Here is a 22,541-nt window from a genome sequence, read left to right as displayed (position 1 = left end):
CTTCACAGCTACAGCTAGATTAGGTTAAAAAAATCTGCCTCTTAGGTCTGAATCAAAGAAGGTGGAACATACATCTGTAATTATCACTATATTTTAGATCTCTCTATATAGTTACATATGTATACATTTATATTTTGTGTGGAATGTTGTATATATTCTGGAGCATGTAACAAAAATAATTTCCCTCTAATTCTGATTAAGTTAATGTTCTTCAACTATAGCTCAAGCTGCTCCTGATGGTGTCAGAACTAATTATACCTAATTAGATAATTAATAACTTGTTATGGGTTCAGGTTTGTGGCCTTTGAGAAGAGCATATTTCATTTTAGTATGTTTACTGTATGTTAATATGGTGATTTTTATATCACCAACTGAGATATACCAACTTACTCTGATGATTAAGAGTACAATTTATGCAGGAGTAAAGCCACTAGGAGCAGCAGCATGGTGTTTTGATCTGATATCCTGAATTTTAACAAGGATCTGTTGGTTTTAGAAGTTTGCTTTTAAAGTTATGTGGTCGGCCCTGAAAAGGGCCTTTGGTTTTTCTTTGTAATTAAACATGTGAGTCTAGCCTCCGAAGCCGTAGAGAGTGCGGCCCTGCCTCTTGAGAGCGTAGACCACATCCATGGCGGTGACGGTCTTCCTCTTAGCGTGCTCGGTGTAGGTGACGGCGTCACGGATGACGTTCTCCAGGAAGACCTTCAACACACCGCGGGTCTCCTCGTAGATGAGGCCCGAGATGCGCTTGACTCCCCCGCGGCGAGCCAGACGGCGGATGGCGGGCTTGGTGATTCCCTGGATGTTATCGCGGAGGACTTTACGGTGACGCTTGGCGCCTCCTTTGCCCAGTCCCTTTCCTCCTTTGCCTCTTCCGCTCATTGTTGCTCACTTTGACAGAACAAGTCAACACTGCTCCAGCGGCGCAGCTCCAACACATTTATCTTAGTTCTGAGGACGTGTTGGAAGACAGAGGCGGTCCCTGTCTTCTTCGCTGATTCCCTGATCGTTGTTGTTGTTTAGCGCCACCAACAGCTTACCTCCTCATCACCAAGTAGTTAATGTAGTTTATTTTCTAAACTTTATCAGGTTTATTTCAGACTCTGCTTTTCACTGGATTCTTATTTTGATGTTGACATGTAATATCAATCTGGATATAGATTTTAAAGGTGAAATAATTAAATCTGGCACGAAAGCAATGATAAAGTATCAAGAACTAAAACGTGGACTTTCCACCAGTATTATCAAAAAAGATAAAATATCTCTTTAAGATAAAGCTGGATACACTTATTTGACGCATTCACTCCAGTTTTATTAAATCTTTCCTATTTATAAATATTTTATAAATTATTGAAATGTGGTCCTTTTGGTTTCCACACTTCCTGGGTGGTCTTAATCTTTCTGTTCCAGGTTACAGTTCATGTGTGGTGTTCAGATTTTACCCCTAAATGCCACGGGCCTAACCCATCTTTACCAGTTCAGGTTCTAGAGCAGCGTCATCTTGTCATGTACGACCAACTGCCCAGGTCTGGTGTGCAGGTGCAGCATGAGGATGCACCTGGTAGGTAGGAACCTACCAGGGCTCACAGCAGGTGGGCGTGGACTAAAATTTTCAGTGCTCCTGCTGTGAGCGAAGGGATAAACCCAGTAGCGAGAGCCTTAAAGGGCGAAGCCTATATGAAATAGAATTTTGACACCAGGTATTTCCGATATGGAATTTGAAACTTCAGTATTAATTTCTTAGAGAGATCTCGTAAAACCTCATTCAGTGATTTAGAAAGTACATCTGTGGAAAACAAACAAAGAAAACAACAACTAAGAAACTGACATCCACAGTCTGTGTCTAGAGTTTTTTCACTCATCTTTATTAACATGTGCTCCATTATACATGACATTTTCTTCACATCATTCACATCTTAGTGCTTTTCACAGTGATATTTTCTAATTCTCCATCATCCAGCTGGTTGTTCAGCAGCTAAACCCGACTCCTCACAGAGGGCGTCTACTTTCCAGAGAGTTCCCGGTGAATGTTCCGGTATCGCTGCAGCTCCTTCTCGGAAACTGAAGGCTTGAAGTTTTTCAGTGCAGAAGAGAAATCCTCTACAGAAAGGAGAATGGGGGAGTCCTCTGAATCCAGACCTGGGGGAGAGAAAGGTGAGGTTCTGGATAAGGACTGCTGCTCTTGATCAACAATAAGCAACTTCTTTTCTAATTTATGGAAACAGAGAAAAGGAAAATGGGAACATGAGGTCACTTTTTCAAGTCATGTCCTTGTTCCTACCATCTTTGATCAGGCAGATCTTCCTCTTGATGGCCGCCGTCATGGCATCCGAACAGAGCGCGTACAGATCGGCGCCAGTCATGTGAGCGGGGCACTGATCCACTACGTCCTGCAGGTTCACAGCAGCCTCCAATCGGAACCTACAGATAGGATGAGGGGGTTTTAACTCAAACAGGACGTCTGAAACGGCTTTATTCTAAAATACTATAAAGCCCAGTTAACCTGATGCTCCAAGTGAACACATTCTATGTTGCTCCTGCATTTTCTTACTTTCTGAGGATGGCCTCCAGAACCTGCAGCATGGAGCCCCGGTCCTCATTGATCCCAACATAGACCAGTTTATCAAACCTGCAGAGTAGAGGAGAAATCTTAGCATCCTATGTTTCAGTCTGATCAGTAATATGAGGTCTGTTGAATCAGCACAGGGGGCCTCCTGTTGTCATACCAAAGAACAACCCAGTAATTCTACACGTGTTTTCATACTGAACCCTGTCATCACTTCTCAGAGAGGTTTCCAACCTGCCGGGCCTGAGCAGCGACTGGTCCAGCAGATCAGGACGGTTTGTGGCTCCGATCACAAAAACTCCAGCAGACGACTGCAGCGAGTCCAGTTCAGCCAGCAGCTGAGACACAACTCTGAGAAGAAGACGGACGACCGGCTTTATGGAGGTCGTGATGCTGAATGGAGAGGAATGGCGGCGGTAAAGATCAACGCTCACCTGTCCATCACTCCTCCAGAGTCTCCGCTGCGGCCCCTGTTGGGGGCCAGAGAGTCCAGCTCGTCGAAGAAGACGACGCAGGGAGCTGCGGAGCGCGCTCTGTGGAACACTGAACACAGCGAATGCATCAGTCAGCCACCTTCTGCTGCTTAAAGCCACTTAGTGGAAGCTAGATGTGGAAACGATTGAAGGAACCTGAACGTCTCATCGTGGACTTAAAGCTGCAAAAAAAAAAAAAAAGGGACTAAATCTGCTGCTGCACAAAGGCTTAAAGGCTAAATATATTAATTTCTAATATGTTAAACATATACATAGCTTATTGTGTTCCCTGTCAATTCGTCTGCTGCCGTCTGTGGATCCTGTGTTTTTTAATTCATCTTTATCAGCTCTCTCCAAACGTGGTTTTATCCACGACAACAATCTGCAGCTCCTACTTGCTTCTTTGTATATGAGAGGAGAACTGAGCTGCTCTCTGATAGGAGCTCAAGATTTCTGACTTCCCTGAAATGAATGGGGCCAAACAGCATGCTGCTGTGATAAAACTGACAAAGATGGACTGACAAAGATGGGAAGGGGAAACATCTCTAGTCCTCCTGCAATGAAATGGGTGCACTAGCCAGCCATGGCCTCTATCAAGCAGGCTCCTCTGAGGACAGAGCGCTGACAGCTGAGAGCATCAACACGATATTGCTGTTCACAACTTGAACAGAAATTACAGACGTACAGCTATCTGCCAGATAAAAATGAAATATTCAAACAAGCGATCATTCCCTTCTGACATGGAAATGAATGTAACGATGATGAGCTACAAGCATCAACACAGTGGAAAAGGAAAAACAGTGATGTGGTCACATTTTCCTTTCAAGCAAACAGTAACTCTGTTTCTGTAGTGGATCACAATGACTATTCAGCTGCTTTGTGTCCAACAGTTCCTGCTTGACTTCTAAGTGTTTACAAATGCCAACTTTTAATAAGAGAAAAAAAAAGGGAATCATCAAGAAGGTCCATGGTAAGACACTTCAGGACCGTAAAGAGTGACTCAAACCTTCTCTGATGTTTTCTTCACTCTGACCCACATACATGTTGATGAGCTCTGGACCTTTGACACTGAAAGAGAAAAGATCAGAAGATGCTGAAAGCCAGCTTCAGAAATAAGGAACGCTGCAGGTGAGTAAAGCAGACAGAGAGAAAGGCTCGGAGCAGACATGGAGTAGAGCTACCTGAGGAAGGTCATGGAGCACTCGGTGGCCACGGCTTTGGCCAGCAGAGTCTTCCCTGTCCCGGGCGGTCCGTACAGCAGGATCCCCGTGCGGTTTAGGCCCAGGGACAGGAGCTCAGGACGTTGCAGGGGAAGTTGCACAGTGTCCAGGATCTCCTTCTTCACATGCTCCAAACCTCCAATGTCCTCCCAACACACGTTAGGGATCTGCTCATTCACAGTTCATCAGGTTAGGTCCACATGACATGAAGGCTGTTTGGGTCACATCCTGTTCATTTTAATCACACTACTGTCCCAGACACACATGGGAGGGAAAACATTTTTCACTGTACATTCTGACTCCAGCCAAGCTTTGATCAAATGTAAAAAAAAAAAAAAAGAAAATCAGCAAAGATCTGATTCCTGTAAGACAACTGCAGCCCCATGTTTCACTTTTTATTATCTATGAACTGCTGGAGTCAGAAGATGATCTGCTCCGTTCCACATTGACACATACAGGATCATAGCAGGTCTAAAGCTCAGCGGCCTGCAGCTGCACCATCTTTCTTTAGAGGAGTGGAAACAGTTTTGGTCAGGCAGTCTGTGAGTCACCTTTGGGGCGCCGATGGCCTTAGACTGGGCGTCCTGCAGAGTTTCCAGGGCGCAGCTGAAGTCCTGGTTCACGATGGTCACCCCACTGGAGCACAAGTCCTCCTGCTGCCGGCCACCACTGCACAAACACCCAGACTTTAGAGACCAGCCAGACAAACGGAACAAGGTCTGTGGTCAAACCAAAACCAAACACCAGCCCAACTTTCCTGTTCACTACCCTGTCCTGTGAGCTGAATTTCCCAGTTATCTGTGCGTTCACAAACATGCTAAGGATCAAATCCCCAAACACTGACTGAGTGGTGTGGCGAGGTCAGAAATGTCCAGATCTCCGTATGAGAGAAGCTGAACAACCTCTCCACAGAGCCAGGGCTCAGCCTCAGGACCAGACTCTGCTGTGCACCTACACCTCAAAGGGAAGGGATCCTGTTTTCAAGACCAAAATGTCCCTAATCTGGACAAAGGAGACAACAGAGTGAATGAAATCCTTTACATCGAAAGAGAAAATCCATCTCTAACCAAAAGAGGATGCCTCAGATTTCAGCTTCTGAAAGCACGGTTCAGCATTAAGCCTGATGAAATGTCCATTTCAGAGCAATTCACACCTTCTTCCATGTGACCAGACATCACTAAATGTGAGCCAGGCTAGCTTTTAGGATGGGAACCTAGATGTGCAGAGCGGCACGTCTCTGCAACTTCACCCAGTTTATTTCTTATTATGAACAGAAACAATTAAAGTACTGTGATTTTATGCTTTCTATATGTTTATTAAAGAATGAATGGAAACAGTTAAGCTTTGAATATTAGTGATGACGCTTGTTCCAGTGAAACTGAAGAAGTCTAGCTTATTCCTTTGTTAATGTAATCTTTGTCTTTTCCTGTGTAATATTTCCTTCTGTCATGGTTTTCTGTTCATGTGCAGCACTTTTAATCGTCTTGTTACTGAAAAGTGCTTTAAAAATAAACTGACCTCGCATTGCAGCATAAAGGTTGGATCGTCTCCCTCGCTAGCTTTAAACTGAAAAAAGGCTTTTGGGTGAAGAGCGAAATGTTTTCAATAAGAACAGCTGAATGAAGTCCAGCTGTTTTGTTGGTTAACATAGTCTAGTTTGGATTTCCGCCTGTTTATAGATTTTGTGCTAATTTAATTTTACTTTAGCCCTTATAGGTCCCATTTATTGAGGAAATATTATGAATATCCAAATGAATCAGATTTGAGCCAAACTCCTAAATGATACTCGGGTGATATATTATCATAAAAAGTCAAATCTTTACAGAAAGCAGGTTTTTTTTCCCTTTGGAGTTGCACTCTGACTGCATTCAGCCCTAGTTTTGTCTATTTACAGTTAAATCTCACATTTAAGATTCTGAATATGCAGCTTTTGTTTGTAAACACATAAATAAGGACTTCAACTTATGTTGTTAGGAGAGTGTAGCACCACTTTCCTGATGGGGATACGTTTAAAGTTATTAGTAAAAGTAAATAGTATAACTTTCTGGGGGTGTTTAGAATAACTGATTGATCTGAAAAAATAATACAAAAACAACAACAAAGTAAATGAATACATGTTAGTATTAGACCTGTCTGTAATTGGACACATCAATGCCCTCATTTGTCCAACAGGCTCTTTGCCATGTGTGTTCTCCAGACGGGTGATGGTTACAGTGCGGTCTCATCCATCAGAAGGCTTTGTTCTCACCAGGTCTGGACCAGCCTCCTGCAGGCAGCTCTTCCAGCTTCAGCCAGCAGACTGCTCAGATCCCCCAGCACAAAACCCTGGGAAGGTGAGCAGAGCTGTGAGGTCAACTGAGCAGGGCGTCACCGCAGGGGTTCTGATAACAGAACCTGGGGTGTGGAGATGCTTAGGTTACAGAGTAATGTTTGGTGGGGCCTTTTATACGAAGGACAGCCTGATCACTGCAGGCAGAACGGTAACACATTCATCTGCGTATCTCAGAGGATACAGGGAAACACTGGGTATGATGAGAAACTCCTACCGCAGTCAGTTTGGACAGCCTCTCCAGGTTGACGTCTCTCCCCAGAGGAAGTTCTCCACTCAGTCCGACCAACATGGCGAGCCGCTGCTCCTCAGTGGGGCTCTCCATCTCCACCTGGTGGACAAAGGCCGCCACGACGCCAGCAGAGAGATCCCGAGCTCTGCAAACCGTGGCCGCCACGACCACACTGAAAGAGAAACACATCGACTCTGTTCACCCCAACGTCTGCTGGCATCAGCGCAGAAAAGCTATGACAATGTGGCAGCAACCCCTAAGGGGGAAAAAACAGGATTAAGGAAAACTGAACTCTTCGGGCCTTAAATTGGTATAAATAAAGTTAAACTCCTGGCTAAATGTGTCTGATTCTATTGCTAGAACTGTGTCATCGTCATCGCCACTGTTCTCAAAGGCGGCTTAGATGTTGTGCTGCTGCTGTACAGACCCAAGTAAGTGACGAATTCACCTAAACCCAGCAGAGTAAAACAGACATAAACACATAGAAACTAATACGTCACTCTAAATACAATCCACCTATGCAAGGGTTTAACTGTTTTAGCATGTTTAATAAAATAAATACACTCTGCCAGGGCAGTCAAACTTTTTTACAGCAGCAGGCCACACACTATCAGGTAGGATGCCGGTGCCCGATTATTTTTTCACATGATGTTATCATCATGTTTTAACAAGGTAAGGTAATCTCCATTTGCATAAAATTAGTTTAATTTGAATTACTAGCACCACATAAAACAGATCAGATTAGGTGAGGTCTATTCATCTTAATATTATTATTCACAGTTCTGTTCTAAAAACAATCGTAACATTTCTTTGCGAACAAAGTCAAATTTTTATGATAAAATACAGGGTTGGAATTTGAAATTGAATTTACATCTTGAATTTATTTCAGTCATATCGCTCTTTCGAAATCTCTTATCTCAGTTTAATTTCACTTGCACTCATCACACACGATATCATATCATCGGCGAGGATTCTAGAGACGAACACAAAATGCATCCCCTGAAAAACTTTGATAATTTGCTGCTGTAATATTATATTATATGTAATATTATAGATTTTTCAGAATAAAAAGCTAACAGATGTGCATAATCAAAAAATATCAGAAATACAATTATAGAGCATTCAGTATTGTAAGAAAGCCCACACTGTTTCTGGATAAATACATTACTATATGAGTTAAGTTCTATTCTGTTTTATGCATCTTTCCTTGTACGTTTGAAATGTCCCATGCTCCTGAATGCAACATAGCTTTCTGACGCTTGTGAATGCATCACACTGGTTTATGAACGCGGTTCTGTGTAGATGCACGTTTGATCTTCCGCTTAAGACAAAGCTTTGCAGTTTCAAAACTCACGTCGGCTCTCACGGTTTATTGTTGTGTGTGAATGAGAAGAGACCACAACAAATAAATCAGCCGTACCTCGGATAAAAACTTTGGATTTAATGTTGTTCATAACACCCATAGCCCTGCGACAGACTGGCGACCTGTCCAGGGTGAATCCCATGAGGGATTAAGCGGATCAGAAAATAGATAGATGGATGATAACACCCGTAATTTTGTAAACTAATCTGCCAAATAACAGTTTTTTTCCCCACAAGAGGTTTAATAAAACGTTTTGATATCATTAATTTAAGAACAAGTAACTGCGTTGGTCACATTTTAGTCTGTTTTCTTTGTCGATATTCAGTTGTACAGAGCGAGGCGTGTTCCAGCTACAGGGGACGCATATCTCAGCAGGGATGCACTTTTCGGCATAACACCGGTCTGTGTTTTGATCGGAAAAGTAGCATCTCGGTTGGAACAAGGAGCCCAATCACTCGTTAATGTTGCTCTCAGTGGAGACAGATGCTAAGGTGATTTTTGGGATGTATAATCGGGGAAATGTAGGCGGTGGCAAGAGCTGCTATAGACGGCGATTTGCCGCCGTTGACCGGCTACTTTTGACTGCCCTGCTCTGCATTAGTATTCCCCATTTACTGGCAGGCACCTGTGAACGACAGAAGATGTCTTGGGTGATTCATAAAATGCATGAGGCTTTAGTCCCTGACCTGGTGGGGGCGCTGCCGAGCAGCTGACACAGAACAGCCTGGACCCTGCCCTCGTCTTCAGCAGCCCCCCGCGCTCTGAGCAGCAGCTGCAGGTTTCTGAGCAGCAGGACGCACGGCTGCAGGGCGTGGGCTCGCTGGAACACCGCTGACAGCCTGGCTTCTGCGGCGGCAGGCGTGTCTGCACACGCCGTCACGCAGTCCACCTACACACGGATCGACACCATGAACTCCTGCAAGCGGCAGAGCACGACGGCAGGGGGAGAGGCTGCGCAGATAGCAGCACCTTCAGCAGGTGGAGGTTCAGTCTGCGACTCGCCGCTCTGACCGCTGTCATCTTTCCGCTGCCTGCAGGACCGTGGAGGAGCACTGTGCAGGCAGACAGAGAGTCCCTGCAACCACACAGCTCTTTAGTCCTTCACAAAACACGGATCCTGCTGCAGATCAGCCACATTACAGGCTTCTGCAAATACGCAGCTGGCAGAATTTCTTTCCCAGAGTGTTGGTTTATCAAGGGGGGAGTTACCTGTGCTGCAGGTGAGGCAGGATGAGGCCAGTGAGGAGGTCCACGGTCTTGTTGAGGCCTGGAGGAGACAGGCTGCTCCACAGAGATTCTCCCTCTACGCAGCAGTAGGGGACACGGCTGTTGGTGGACGCTCCCTATGGACACATTTAAAAGGATCCATCATCACCGACTCTCAGGCCGGACGGCTAATCTGAATCAGGATAGCTTATATGTGGAACTACTGGTACATAAGCCTGATGCGCTTCTATATTTGGCTTATGTACCAATAACTCAGTGTTTGTGAGGTTTCCACTGACAGGAACACTAAGTACTGACTGAACTGCAGCGAGCTTTAGAGCATTTACATGTACAGATACTACATAGAAGTGGATGCTCACCATGTAGAGGGAGGTGTGAGTTTTATCAGCCAGACAAGCTCCTCCTCCTCCTCCTTCCTCCTCTCTGTCTGCAGCAGAACGAAGCACCTTCTGCACTTTAAAGTACAGAACCGGACACCTGAGATGTCAAAGCAGACACAGATGAAGCTAACATGGGGGGGGGGGGGGGGCCTCTTGGGGAACCATGGCAACCAGGTGCTGCTCTTCCTGCATCCGGGTACGTGTTTAGAGAAGAATCTGCTGCTGGCCATAAACGTAGGAAGGGTTACCCGCCCCTCTCCAGTTACTGAACCTCATCGTTCTACAGTCAGGAAAGTTTCTCACAAGGGAAAAACTTTTAGAGCAGTGGTCGGTTTTCCCAGCAAGTTTAGACCATTAATGTTCAGAAAACCAGAAGAACATCAAGAGCTCCACTGGAGACTCTGCAGACCTCAGTTAGCATGTTAAACGTTCGGGCTCATTAGAAGAAGACTGGACAACTATGTCTGCTTCAGCAGAGCCGATACAAAACCTCTTGCTAAAAAGAACACGTCGGCATAGTTGCATCCTAATAAGCTCTTATAGCCTGACTTTTACATAGCAGTGAACCAGATGCACTGTATCATTCCATCCTGGCTCCTATAAATGACAAACAGCGTAATCTGCTGATTGATCCACATTAAAGCCTCTTTAAAGGCTGAAGCCAGGCGCTCAGTGCGGCTGGGCTTGGAAAAGTCAATTCAAGTAACGGTAGCAGGAGGGGAGAACTGGAGTACGGTACAAAGCTGATTGCACAAATGTATGAGAAACTGATAGAAAATGCCTCCAGAGTTATTGCTGCTAAAGTTGCTTCAAGCCAGAGAATCGTGAGGTGAAGTTCTCTATGCACTTCATACTTCATACTAATTCTGGCTTCATACTTCGTATTAAATAGCAACAGGGTACAAAACGCTGGGTTTTTTGTACCCTTGAGGTCAGATTTAGCCAAACAAACTTGGAGCCGGTCATTGTTCTGGCCCAGGACTGTAGAGCGGACAGCGGGGTGTCCATTCTTTCTGCAGCGACCCGACACGTGCAGAGAGAGGTGTTGTACCTGGGCAGCCCCTCAGCAGCGTCCTCCAGCAGGTCTGGGTGCTTCTTAGCAGGAACGCTCAGGATGTCTCCCTGTGAAACCACTCTGTGAAACGTCACAACAAGCTGGTTAGAAAACAACAAGAGAAAACTGTCTCCTTTGTGGAGCCGTGGAAACACATGAGACACGTGCAGACAGCAGTTTGGAGCCCAGCTACTTCCTAAAACAGACAACTTCCTGCTTCACAGGGAAGTCTCCTCTGCTGTGAACGCCTTCCCTGCTCCTTTCACTTCCAGAGATAGCTTACAGGACAACGAGTGCAGGCTTCCTTCTTGTGAAGCCTCTCCTTCACACACACCCAGAGGGGCGTGGTCCTCACCGGGGGGTGCTGAAGTGCTCGGCCAGCAGGCTGTCGGGGCAGCCAGGGTGGGAGTGCTGCGGGGAGACCACCGGCTGGATGTGAAGCTCGCTGGCAAACGGCAGAGAAGCCGAGCGGCAGAAGCTGGCAGAGCGCTGGCTGAGATCCGCGGGGGCCGCCTTCCACCTCTGATGCAGCACAGCAAAAGAAAAGTTAAAGAGCAGCTCATCAAAGACCAAAACGAGAAAAATGTCCTGCCTTGGAAAAGAACTGGGTGTTTTAGAGGCCTTGTAGGAGCCGTTTGATCGGGTATAGCCACAGTCTACATGAGCTTTCCCTCCTTTCTGCTTTTTTAGGCATTCTCCATGGTTCAAAGTTGGCTTTTCAGGACATTCATCCTCTTTTCTGCAGCTGATATTTTAAAGTTTGTCACAAACATTCCTGCAGTTTCTCCCTGTTGCCTTTCCTCTTGAGTGTTTTCTATCTGTAAAGCCGATTTCTGTCCTGGTTCTTTTACCTGTCCATTTTCATTGTAAAAGCCTTTTGTGTCTTTGAGCCAGATCTCAGACCTCGCAGACAGAAACGGCCATCGCCACCAAATGGACTCACCCGACAGATCCTGTTTAGTATTTTGCTGAATTATAGTCATAAAAACTCTGAACTCACACATAAACTTTCAGCGTACGTTATTCTGTGAAGGTTGTGTATTACATCTTATTCCTGTTTATTTTGGTTCTGAGCCTGTTGATAAAATGGGACAAATTCTGGACCCTGATCCAACTAAACAGGAAACGTCACCACTAGCACCTTGGTATTCACTGAGCTGCTGAGAGCTGTTGGTCCCATCAGAACCAGCAGTGTGCTTACTGTACAGCTCAAAGTGTGTGTCAGATGCGCCGCAGCACCTTCATCCTCAGCGTGCAGCTCTTCAAGGGAGCCGCCTCTCCTTCGCTCACGTTGAACCACAGAGTGGCCGATACCAAACCCACGTCTTGGTGGAGCTTCAGTTCCGGACTCTGGGTTAGATCCACCACCACCGCAGAGACGGGACGCTCCCTGCGGGGGGGCGCTCTGACGTCGGCCTCCTCCGCCGGCCCCCTGCAGCCCCCCGCGGGCCTGGACAGCCTCAGCCACTCGTGGTTGAACAGCCCCAGTCTCAGGAGCAGCTGTTTGCTCATGAACACACAGCCGTCCACGTCCACGGGCGCCCCGGCTCTGCCTTTGACCCCGCTCCACCGCTGGGTGTCCACCACGCGCACCTCCAACCTGCGCTCCGACGCCTCCAGCGGCAGCTCGGGGCCCGGGCGCCTCCCGCCGTCGAGGAGAGACCGTGAGCCGGCGAGGCCGTCGGCGTAATGAGCGAAGTCCGACACGCACAGTCTGAGAGGCCTGCAGGGCGAAGGGGGGCCCGGGGGGTCCACCACGGGGTCCCAGCAGTCGGTCAGGACCAGAGAGGTGCTGGCTGTGATCCTCCCCTGCCTCACAGGACTGCAGTCCAGCACCAGCAGCTCCAGGAGCTGTTGCTGCACCTTGCAACACACGAAGAGGAGGAAGCACCTCAGGTGAGTAAAGCACAAACAAAGCGTCAGCCTGAATCGCACTCAACGGCGCTGACTTCATCACTTATCCACATTACAACCACAAAACCGTGCTTTTTATTTCAGCGAGATGAGTTAGAGCGACACAAAGCCAGATTTCCTTCCTTTTGCATTGTTGCCTATCGTGTAGGTTAATGCTAGTCGTTATATCCTCCCAACCAATCACAAACGCAGACCCAGGAGCGCCCCGCCCCCTTAAAGGAGTTCAGAGAGAACGCATTCTTTTTGTCTTTTTTAAAAAGCGTGCAGTTTTGCAAAACAATAAATAAAATAAATATCAACTTGCAGTTTTGGTAAAAAAGTTGTCTGAATAAAGAGTTGAGTTTGAATTCAGTGTTTGTGTGTTTTAATCTAAAAATAGATCATTAGGCAACAGCACAGACCGGCCAGGGCTGCAGAGAAAATATATGTTTTGAATTTCTTTGATAGATATCAATGAAGAGGATTTCTGTTTTATCGAATTCCTTTTGTTCTATATCGCCCAGCCCCAGCTCTGACCAGTCTATTATCTGAAAATGGAAAGAGAACAGCACAACTTCAAGCCTCCAGAGACATGACCACTGTGCTACAGTGACAGCCAGGCCAAGGCACGAAGAGGATTAGTCAGGAGAAGCAGTAAACAGGTAACTCTGGAGGAACTGCAGTTTGCCTCGGGCCATGTAGGGAACACCAGCGTGTGGAAGAAAGGGGAACCTGGGCAGACCAGCCCATAATTTAACTGATCACACCGCACATGATGAGACCGCTCACCTACCAGCAGGGCAACGACCCCAACACATTCAGCCACGACTGCAGAGGATGAGAAACGGAAAGGTTCGGTCAAAGTCCAGAAACATAAATTGACGGCCTAGGGCAAGATTAGGAAACGGCCGTTCACAGTCAGCCTCCATCCCATCTGACTGAGGCTGGGCTATTTTGCAAAGCGGAATGGACAAAAATCTCCTAACGCATAAAGCTGGTCGTGCCATACTTGAAAGGAGTGCAATCACAGGGGAACACTGAACGCTGGTGCCCGGATGCAAATGAAAGCCACAATTATATTTATTTATTTAAATTGAAAGACATGCACAAATTTACCATTGTTTTCTCATAGGGGCACTGAAAAAAACTAAACAATTAAACCAGGAAAAACTGGGGAGAATTTAATGGTTTGATATATTAAGTGAGCCACTTGTGTCTCTGGAACTGCAGGTTGGAGACCCCTGAAAACTGGGACCCTGTCTCAATACGGCTGAAGCTAAAAACGAAAACACATTCATTTTAAAAATTGTTAAAATAAAAACATTAAATCCAACTAGTTACAATTTCTGTTCCAGCACACATCACCGTGAGAAATTGATTGGGTTTTATGTCTTCAGCGCATTGGCCCTGACCAGCACTACAGGGGCACGGGCCCCTGTTGGCCCCTGCCTAGAAGCGCCCATGAACACAGCCACCAAGAGCGGAGATGAGCTGATTTGTTTTCTAATAAAAAAACATTTTAACAACTTTTATATGACGTCATCAGAGCAACAACATACACGCACACGTGTGTTCGGGTCTTCCTCCCAGAAATGATCGACCCAGATCTCTTACCTGGCCCTTGTCTTCCCCGAACAGCGGGTGATGGGGCAGAAGAAGCGGGTCTCCTTGCCGGGCCAGCGGCTCCCGTCCCGAGCGACAGAGCTCCATCAGTCCGCCGGCGAACTGCTCCCCGCCGGCCCAGCGGAGGCTCTGCCTGCTGCGGGCTCCGAGCACCACTCTCTCCAGGCCGACCGGCTCCAGAGGCCTGACGGTCCCCGCGTCTGAGTGCCGCTGGAGCCGGTAGTGCCTCAGGAAAAGCTTGCTGGCGAAGAGACGGACCCGCAGTCCGGGCTCGCTGTCGGCTGTCGGACAGTCTCTCCCCCCGCAGCCGCTGAGCTCCTCCGCGGTGGTCGGGTGAAGTCGCAGTAAAATGCCCGTCCCGTCACGGGGCGGAGGCTGGTGCGGCGTGAAGAGGACGGTCGGTGGGTCGGTGTCATTTTGGAAAACAGATTCCAGGGGACCTTTCAACGCCAACACGTCCAGAGGACCCAGGTGTGGGGGAAAACTCTCCAAGCAACTCAACTCAGCCTGGACCGCCATGTTGGCTCTCCCTCGCAGCCACACAGGTGTCTCCGGGAGTCGGTAGCTCCCCCTGGTGGACCAGAGGATGAACACCAAGCAGAGAGGTTTCGTTTTTCTTACATTTTTGTTGGTTGGTTGGTTGGTTCGATCACATATTTATTATCCCCAATTATTACGCCAACAATTTTACATTTTATATATTATATAATGCAGACAATACGTATAATAATACATATATCATATTTTCTCACATTATTACGTGTTTTTATGTGCTGCTGTAGTTTCTCTGTTTAACTTGAATATTTCATTTTTAGCTGAATATGCCATATTATAATTAATTGTGTAATACTTACATTGGTTAAATTTTTACTTTTATTTTTGCCTTTCTGATCGATTAATTCTCTGTAGCTTTAGAACTAACTTTAGATTAGATTAGTTTGTTTTTTCATTATTGATTTGGTGAGTAACCCCGTGTGTTTGACTGTCACAGCCGAAAGGGGGGGAAATCAGACTGAGAGAAGCTGATATTGTTTATGAATATAGAGTTGTAGGAGTTTAAATGAGCCCTTCATTTACCCAAAACATTTCAAATGGTTTTAACTGAAAGGGGACATCTCATGCAAAATCCCCCTTTTTAGCCCTTAAATACATTTTTGCTGTATACTTGGAGTCTCTAGAGGTGCAGAAATTTTGAATTTAGTCTGTTACATTGTTTTTGGGTCGTATTTTTTTAAGCAGTTCAATTTTTTATTATGTTTATTAAACAATTACGTCACAGTATTTGCTGCGGAACTGCTAAACAAGGTCATGGACTTCCAGCTTACTGGTCTCACAAATCTGCCCTTTTTATGAGTGATTTTGCAGTCTAAGCTGAAGGATGCTGAAGCTACAAGTGGATGGGTCATCTGGTGCACATTACACCGTCCCTAAGCATGCTACATAAATTCCCGAACAGTCGGAGTTGAACACCCTACAGCCCAGAGGTTGGGGGGGAGGGAGGGGTTTTAGGGTTTGAATTACCCTTTTCAGATTTAAAGAGACGGCACCAAAAACGAATTGCTTTCAGATGCAAACAAGGATAAAGGGGGAATATGTGGGGAAATTAACGTGAAATTCAGACCAAAAGCATTGCAGTTCCACTTTATATAGACCACAACTGGAGGATTTCAATGTGAAAATTAAGAATTGAAAACCATGATATGCTCCCTTTAAGTCCATCATTTAAAGGGAAAACGAGGAAGATATCTGAGAAAGCTACCCATCTCCTCAAGACGTTTTCTGGAAATACAACCAGGTTTTCATAGTACTATACAGTCATGTTAAGTAAACTAGAATATGTAGCTATTCAACTGAGCCTCATTTTTCAGCTTAAATGTACGTTTTGAAAATAACAACCTTTAAGCAGGTATTAAACATACTGTCATCAAGCCCACATTTCTGTTTTTATTTATTGGTCTGTCATGTAAATGTCATGTTATCATTTATCTGTAAGCAGAAAATCTTCACTTACAAAATTGAGTTACTGGAATAAATGGACTTCTCAATGACATTCTAATTTACTGAATATGACTGCACACATAAATGTATATTTGGCTGTGATGTTTGCAAAACCTTTCACTTTTTTAGTTTTATGAAAAATCTTTAAATATCAGATGAGTCCATATGCAGAAACCTATCTGGACCCAGATGGGTTTGGACCTGTGTGTTTGTGGGAAACTATTACAGAAAAGAATGACAGGACCCTCCTCCACGTTACCAAGACTTTACTTCACAGCTCAGTGCCCCGCAACTCCAGACTAGCGTGGGCTCCAACATCCAGCACAGGTCTGCACCAAACTTAAGCAGGAATAACTTTGTCGCATGGTTACCCCTGTTTTTCTCATGCGATCAAAAAACAAAACAAACAAAAAAACAAAAAAAAACAGGCCTATTACCAACACACTAAAACACAAGGTTAAAGAGTTAGGTTTGATATTCGCTTGGCAAGATAAAAAATAAAGAAGTCTTTCATGGAAATGATTTTGCTATGTACAATTCGGAGCATTAACAAAATAAACCCTCAAAAAAATAGAATGTTTAAAGCATGCCCAATGTCACACCATGAGGAGGAGGAGGCGAGCGGCTGAGCTATTTCTTTCTGAGCCCACTTTTAATGCTTCTCTTCATTCAAGGCCATAAGGAGTGCAGAATATATTTGGGACTCTTTTACCATGCCAACATAATTTGGCGCTAGATCCACTCCAATTTGGCTTATTTATGGAAAATAAGACAGGCAGAACTATATTAAACCGTCTTAATATAGTTTTTTCCTGAACAGATTCGATGCATTTGTGATCTACATTATCATGCAATGTGAACCAAGCAGAGTATTGTCGACAGAAGACTAGCAAAGTTGTGGGAGGCTGGGAGCACTGGGTTATGTGAGGATATCTGAAAACGGCGCGGGGGGGTGGGGGGTGGGCATGGCTCTCAGCTGGAGGAAGAAGTTAAATCAGGGATCAGCCAGGCAGCAGCAGACGCATCCATAGCACCGTGGCAGCAACACTCCTGTACGACAGTCAGTCAGGATACTGGAAGCCCAAATAAAGTTCAGTTAGCTGTCCTTCAAAAAAAAAAAAAAAAAAAGATCAAATGTTTGTTTCCATTAAATGACTTGGAGATTATTGTAGCATCACAGTCTGTTGTTGTGATAACCTTTGAGGCTTAGCTTGTCTGAACTCTGTCCCTCTGTATTATCTAGCAGCCGCCGGCTTTTCCCTAGTATTCGCTTTAGCCTTAGCCCCACTGGCGGGTTTTGGCCTGGTCCTGGCAGGCGCGGCGGCTATGGAGGTCTGCATGGTGGCTTCCTGGGAGGCGCTGCGACGCATAGTTGCTGTAGTCCTGGGTGGCAGCATGGGGACAGTAGGGGCCCGAACTGAGAGGGGCTGTCTGGAAGGGCATGTCCTCTGAGGGGAGGGGCTGTCAGTCCTGCAGTGGGTGGAGCTAAGGCTGCGGCGAGCGCCTAGCAGGGAACGCAGCGGCATCCGAGGACTGCCGTTTGGTCCGGAGACAGCTGAGGGACGAGGGCACGAGGAGGAGGAGCGGGATGAGACAGGCTTAGGTTTCCTTTGGGTGGTCAGGCCAACTTTTGTATTTCTGTGGAGAAAGGTGCACATTGAAGTTGTTACATTAAAGTAGATAAGCTATTCATATAGAGCGTTGAAGATAAATCATGTCTATAGTGCCTCGTAAATATATTCTTAGCACCTGAGGTTTTCCCTCTTAGTTTGTCACATTACAACAACGTTAATGTATTTTATTGGCATTCTACACGATAAACCAACACAAATTAATTTACCGTTCCAGAAAACAAATTGCACGTTTCAGCATTTTTCCTTTTTTTTTTTACTAATGAAATTCTGAAAAGTGCAGCATGGATTAGTATTCAGTTCCTCTGAATCGGTAGTTTGCAGATCCTGCTTTCATCCTGACTACAGCAACACGTGTTTTTCGGCATATCTCTACCAGCCTTTCACATCTGGAAACTAAAACTATAATAACTCTGGCTCAATCAGATCAAATGGAAATAGTCTATTTAAAGCATTATTTTTTTTAATTCTGAGCCAATCAAACACACAACTATAGCTCAAATTAAACCGTTCCATTGCAGATTGTTTTGTTAGGTATGGTTGTCCTGCTGGAAACCTCCTTTCTCAGTATCAAGTCTTTTGCAGCTTCTAACAGGTTTATTTTTTTAGCTCCATCTATCTACTCACTTAACTCTGACCAACTTCTCTCTGCCTCCTAAAGAACAGCCTCCCTACAGCCACCTCCGCCACCATGCTTTGTGCTGAGGGGGCGATGTGTTCAGAGTGATGTGCAGTGTTAGTTTTCTGCCATACAGTGTTCCCTCTCTGCAACTTTCTCCCTGACCTACCTGCTGTGTTCCCTGGTCTTCATGACGGTGTTTGTTCACTGACGTTCTCTAGCAAACCTCTGTGGCCAGACACAGAACAGCTGTAAATCTACTGAGGTTGCGTTACACGCGTGGCAGAGGCCGTTTCCTTCCAGTTCACACGCATTTGCTGCTTTGTGTTGGTCAATCGCATAAAATCCCCAAAATATACGCAGAGGTTTTGGGTTCTCAGGTGACAAAATTTGAAAGTGTTCACGTTTGGAAAGCACTATGCACTACAGACAGAAACAACAGGCTTACCCATTGATGACAGATGAAACCCCTTTTGTATTTTTGGAGTCTGACAGGGAGAGAGGAGAAACAGCAGCAGGAGCAGGAGCAGCAGCAGGAGCAGCAGCAGGAGCAGCAGGAACAGCAGCAGGAGCAGCAGCGATGCTCCCTGAAGGTCTTTGTATGGGAGTGACAGGCCTAGGGATTTTGCTCCTGCACTCCTTGGACCCTTGCTCTTCAGTCGTCTTGAGGCGGGAGCTCCTTCTAGACTCGTCCGAGGTATGCATGTCCTCCTCTGAGCCTGTCATGGATAAAGTCTCCGAAGCCCTCCAGCGCTCATCTTCTCCAGATGACAACGACGAGGAAGTCCCAGACAGCATCCTCCTCCTCATCCAGCGACCCTGTTGTTTTTGAACCAGCAAGCGCGCCAGGTCCAGCTGCCTGGCACGCTGCTGAAGCCGAGCTCGAGCCGAGAGGGAAGAAGACTGTTCTGAGCCCGAGTCCTCTTCAGAGATAAGGATGGGAATCCTGCTTCGGATTCTGGGCTTAGCGCCAGCCGACAGCTCTAACCCAGCAGTCTGAGGCCTTGCAGCTTCCTCACTGGACGCTAGCTGTTTCTTGGCTTCATGCGATGGATCTTTAGGATCATGAACTGGTGAGGTGACTTTAGAGGCAGTCTCCAAAGACACGGCGAAGACGACTGACGGACCGTTTTCTGTTTTTGGTTGCTTCTCATCTGCACTGGTTTGGTCTGGCACACACTCCTCTCCAGTCTCTTTCATCGGTGATACCCCCTCCTGCTCAAGGCTATCAACCTCTGTGGCCAATTCCCTTGGGACGGTATAGACTTCCCGGTCACTGTCCTTTGCAGAGTGACCGTTGGAAGACATAACATTGAGGTGTGATGTCTCTGCAATATGAATGAAAGTGCGCTCAACTTTGGTAAAGGGAGGTGATCCAGGAGCAATAGGGGTGGAGGGTCTCAGTTCTGACCTGAGGGCCGGTGACAGGCGGCCAGTTTCAGATAGTTCAGGCTGAATCCCCTCCCCAATCAGCAGGCGGTCATTACGGGAATTTAGAGCGGAGGGCGTGCCCAATTCCCCGTCAGCAACATGTTCCCCGCCACAGGGAGACTTGCGAGTGTCTCCAGGGGAGAAGAGAACAAGAGTTTTGGATGCATCCTCCAGGTCCGGATCTGCGTCCGCTGCTGAGGCGTGTTCCCGCGGGCCCCTCTGGTCCTCAGCCATGAGTGTTGAAGGCGCAGCATCCTGGCTGCGTTCAGTACTTTTTTGACTGGCCTCGCTGTTGGACTCGCTTTTTGTAACGTCGTCGTCCTTCGGCCCGAGAGGTTCCGGGACCTCTTCATCGGGTGTGGCAAAGCTCCTGCGCTGAGGCAAGGTGCCAGTCAACATGACAGTGAGAAAGTCGGCCCTCTTGGCCTGCAGCTGAGGAAGGATGTGGAAGTGCTCCATCTCATCACCCTGACCCTTTGTTCGATAGTCAGGAGAAGATGGCGACGGGATGCTCTGCTCTGTAGGCGACAAGACCTGCAAACAAGACAAGATTATATTACAATGGATTCAATGCAGCTTTGAGCAGAAATAAAAATCTAGGAAAGGGGTTTTATTAGCGGGTGCCTAGGCATATTTCTCAGAAATAGGTTGGTCAGTGTTCCTGTTATTCTATAGATAGATAGATCAAACATACTTCCTCAGAAGCTTAAAGTGTGTAAAAATAGTTCTGATAGGACTCGTACTGGGTCCAAAGAGGACATGTAATGATCCACCAGATCTGCCATATTATAAGCCATCGTATTGCTGCAGAAGAGAGACAGTGACCAAATAATGAAAACTCTCATGTGGGAAATCCATTGTCTTTTGAAGTTGTTTAACCTGACCTTGTACACAGGTACGCACACAGTTTCTCCCACGCTCCCACTGAGATGACCATTTGCAACTGTACATCTGGTAAAGCAGAGTGCAGAATGGCAGTAGGTAGGCAGCATGTGTGCTGGGGTAGCTCCTGTTCAATTCAAACTTGTATTAACAAGCCTTCACTATAAGAGGCATTTCCCCTACAGCAAATTAATTTTCAATACATCTAGAAAAAGTCAAGTCAAGTTTATTTGTATAGGACATTTCAGTAACAAGGTGGTTCAAAGTGCTTTACAACATGAAAACATGAAAACACCATAAACACATTGAAATGGTCCCTGGTTGTGAGACCAGTAACAAACATTAAGATTGTGTCAGGTGAAAACATCAATACCCATCAAATATGTTGGTCAGTGTTCCTGTTATTGTGGACTGAAAACAACTCTCAAAAGATGGGTTTTCAGTCTTGATTTAAAGGAATTCAGTGTTCCGGCTGATTTGCAGTTTTCTGGAAGTTTGTTCCAGATCTGTGGAGCATAGGAACTAAATGCTGCTTCTCCATGTTTGGTTCTGGTTCTAGGTATGCAGAGTAGACCAGATCTAAACCAAGAAATACATCAGTTGTCATCATGTGATACAAAAAGAACAAGCTGAGGATGGCTGAACTTGTAGTTGGAGCATTGGATGCACTCGGACAGCTAGTGTGAGAATCATAACACGAGATTAACCAAATATAATTGGTCAGGCAGTTCGGCTCAAAAATCATGTGTGTTTTGGACATCTCCTTTCTAAAGGGTCAAACAAACTGGTGACATGTGATTTATTTTCATTTTGATCTGTTTTCAAAAGTCAGCACTACTGCAGGAACTCCAGTGGCTGAAGTTGTTGGTCTACCCATAGACAAATCTGCTGACATGGGGCTGTGACTACCTCACCTGGTTAGCCAGCAGTGACAAGACGTTTTTTTTGTGAAATGGGCTTTAAACCAGACGTCTCAAACATCAGCCCCCAAGGACTGGAGTCCTGCTGTTTTTATGTGCATCCCTGGTCCAACACACCTGGGTGAAACGGTTGAATTACCTCCTCATCATGGAACCAAGTTCTACAGAGACGTGCTAATGACCCAATGGTTTGGTTAAAGCCCGCTGAAGCTGAGACAGTTCGTATTTCTTGCTTTGTTTTTCCATGGAATTACTTTTTCAACGGCAAGCTAAAATACCAAACACATGTGAATGTATTACTTAATTTACTACAACATAAGCCACTCAGCAGGACATTTGTTCATTTCTCTATTCCCAGTTAAACAAAATGACATCAACAAATCCATTTGCCCCAGATCCGTTTTATTTTAATTTTGGTTGTACACAAGCTTTTTCAAGATTGTCTAGATTACATACATTGATATAAAAGGCACAAAAATGCATTGCAGAGCTTATCTTTAGCACAAAGTCTAATATCAGGTGATTTTTCAAGTGTTTCCTCTCATAAAGATTCATCATACAGCCTGTACATATATACTAAACCCCGCTACCTGTCATGCTATTAGAGTTTAACTGCAAACCTAATTGCTGTCTACATTTCTGTATATATGTACACAGGTTATCGTTTGGATTTTAGAAAATTTTAAAATACATGCTTTAC

General features: G+C 45.7%; 3 protein-coding genes across 5 annotated transcripts; all 3 read right to left on the bottom strand.

The window, feature by feature from the left end:
• Positions 1-517: 517 nt before the first annotated feature.
• LOC105918383 (histone H4) lies at positions 518-925 on the bottom strand. Its single transcript, XM_021311089.2, has one exon. It carries the CDS (start codon positions 880-882, stop codon positions 571-573), a length of 312 nt encoding a protein of 103 aa, XP_021166764.1. The 5' UTR covers positions 883-925; the 3' UTR covers positions 518-570.
• A 911-nt stretch (positions 926-1,836) lies between these two features.
• Positions 1,837-14,930, bottom strand: pex6 (peroxisomal biogenesis factor 6). 3 transcript variants are annotated; one of them, XM_012853480.3, is made up of 18 exons: positions 14,352-14,928; positions 12,084-12,707; positions 11,200-11,366; positions 10,842-10,925; positions 9,770-9,887; positions 9,393-9,526; positions 9,153-9,258; positions 8,870-9,072; positions 6,806-6,992; positions 6,508-6,584; positions 4,811-4,928; positions 4,221-4,426; positions 4,046-4,107; positions 3,001-3,109; positions 2,801-2,917; positions 2,552-2,629; positions 2,282-2,421; positions 1,837-2,139 (listed from the first exon to the last, which is right to left on the bottom strand). In XM_012853480.3, the coding sequence occupies exons 1-18, from the start codon at positions 14,877-14,879 to the stop codon at positions 2,003-2,005; spliced, it is 3,195 nt and encodes a 1,064-aa protein (XP_012708934.2). In that variant the 5' UTR covers positions 14,880-14,928; the 3' UTR covers positions 1,837-2,002. The 3 variants fall into 3 exon arrangements, with proteins under 3 accessions (XP_012708934.2, XP_035985494.1, XP_035985493.1); XM_036129601.1 differs by lacking the exon at positions 12,084-12,707 and having other exon boundaries at positions 14,352-14,927; XM_036129600.1 differs by lacking the exon at positions 1,837-2,139 and having other exon boundaries at positions 2,286-2,421; positions 2,781-2,917; positions 14,352-14,930.
• A 1,679-nt stretch (positions 14,931-16,609) lies between these two features.
• LOC118558987 (tau-tubulin kinase 1-like) lies at positions 16,610-20,573 on the bottom strand (the record flags this gene model as incomplete). The annotated part of the gene is given in 2 exon segments (XM_036129610.1): positions 16,610-17,996; positions 19,057-20,573. Coding segments are annotated over 2 exon segments (1,920 nt in total), but the record flags the coding sequence as incomplete, so codon positions are not given.
• Positions 20,574-22,541: the final 1,968 nt, after the last annotated feature.

The sequence above is a fragment of the Fundulus heteroclitus genome, unplaced genomic scaffold (genome assembly GCF_011125445.2).
Source record: "Fundulus heteroclitus isolate FHET01 unplaced genomic scaffold, MU-UCD_Fhet_4.1 scaffold_192, whole genome shotgun sequence".
NCBI lineage: Eukaryota > Metazoa > Chordata > Actinopteri > Cyprinodontiformes > Fundulidae > Fundulus > Fundulus heteroclitus.
This window is presented reverse-complemented; position numbering and strand designations above follow the sequence as displayed.

Bases quoted from the DNA above. Each gene is read 5' to 3' on its own strand.
- LOC105918383 (XM_021311089.2), bottom strand. From the start codon at position 882: ATGAGCGGAAGAGGCAAAGGAGGAAAGGGACTGGGCAAAGGAGGCGCC.
- pex6 (XM_012853480.3), bottom strand. From the start codon at position 14,879: ATGGCGGTCCAGGCTGAGTTGAGTTGCTTGGAGAGTTTTCCCCCACAC. The intron at 6,585-6,805 runs GTAGGAGTTTCT...TCACCTTCCCAG, and splicing joins GGCTGTCCAAACTGACTGCG to GGTTTTGTGCTGGGGGATCT. The intron at 4,929-6,507 runs GTGAGAACAAAG...GTGTTTGTGCAG, and splicing joins AGGAGGCTGGTCCAGACCTG to TGGTGGCCGGCAGCAGGAGG.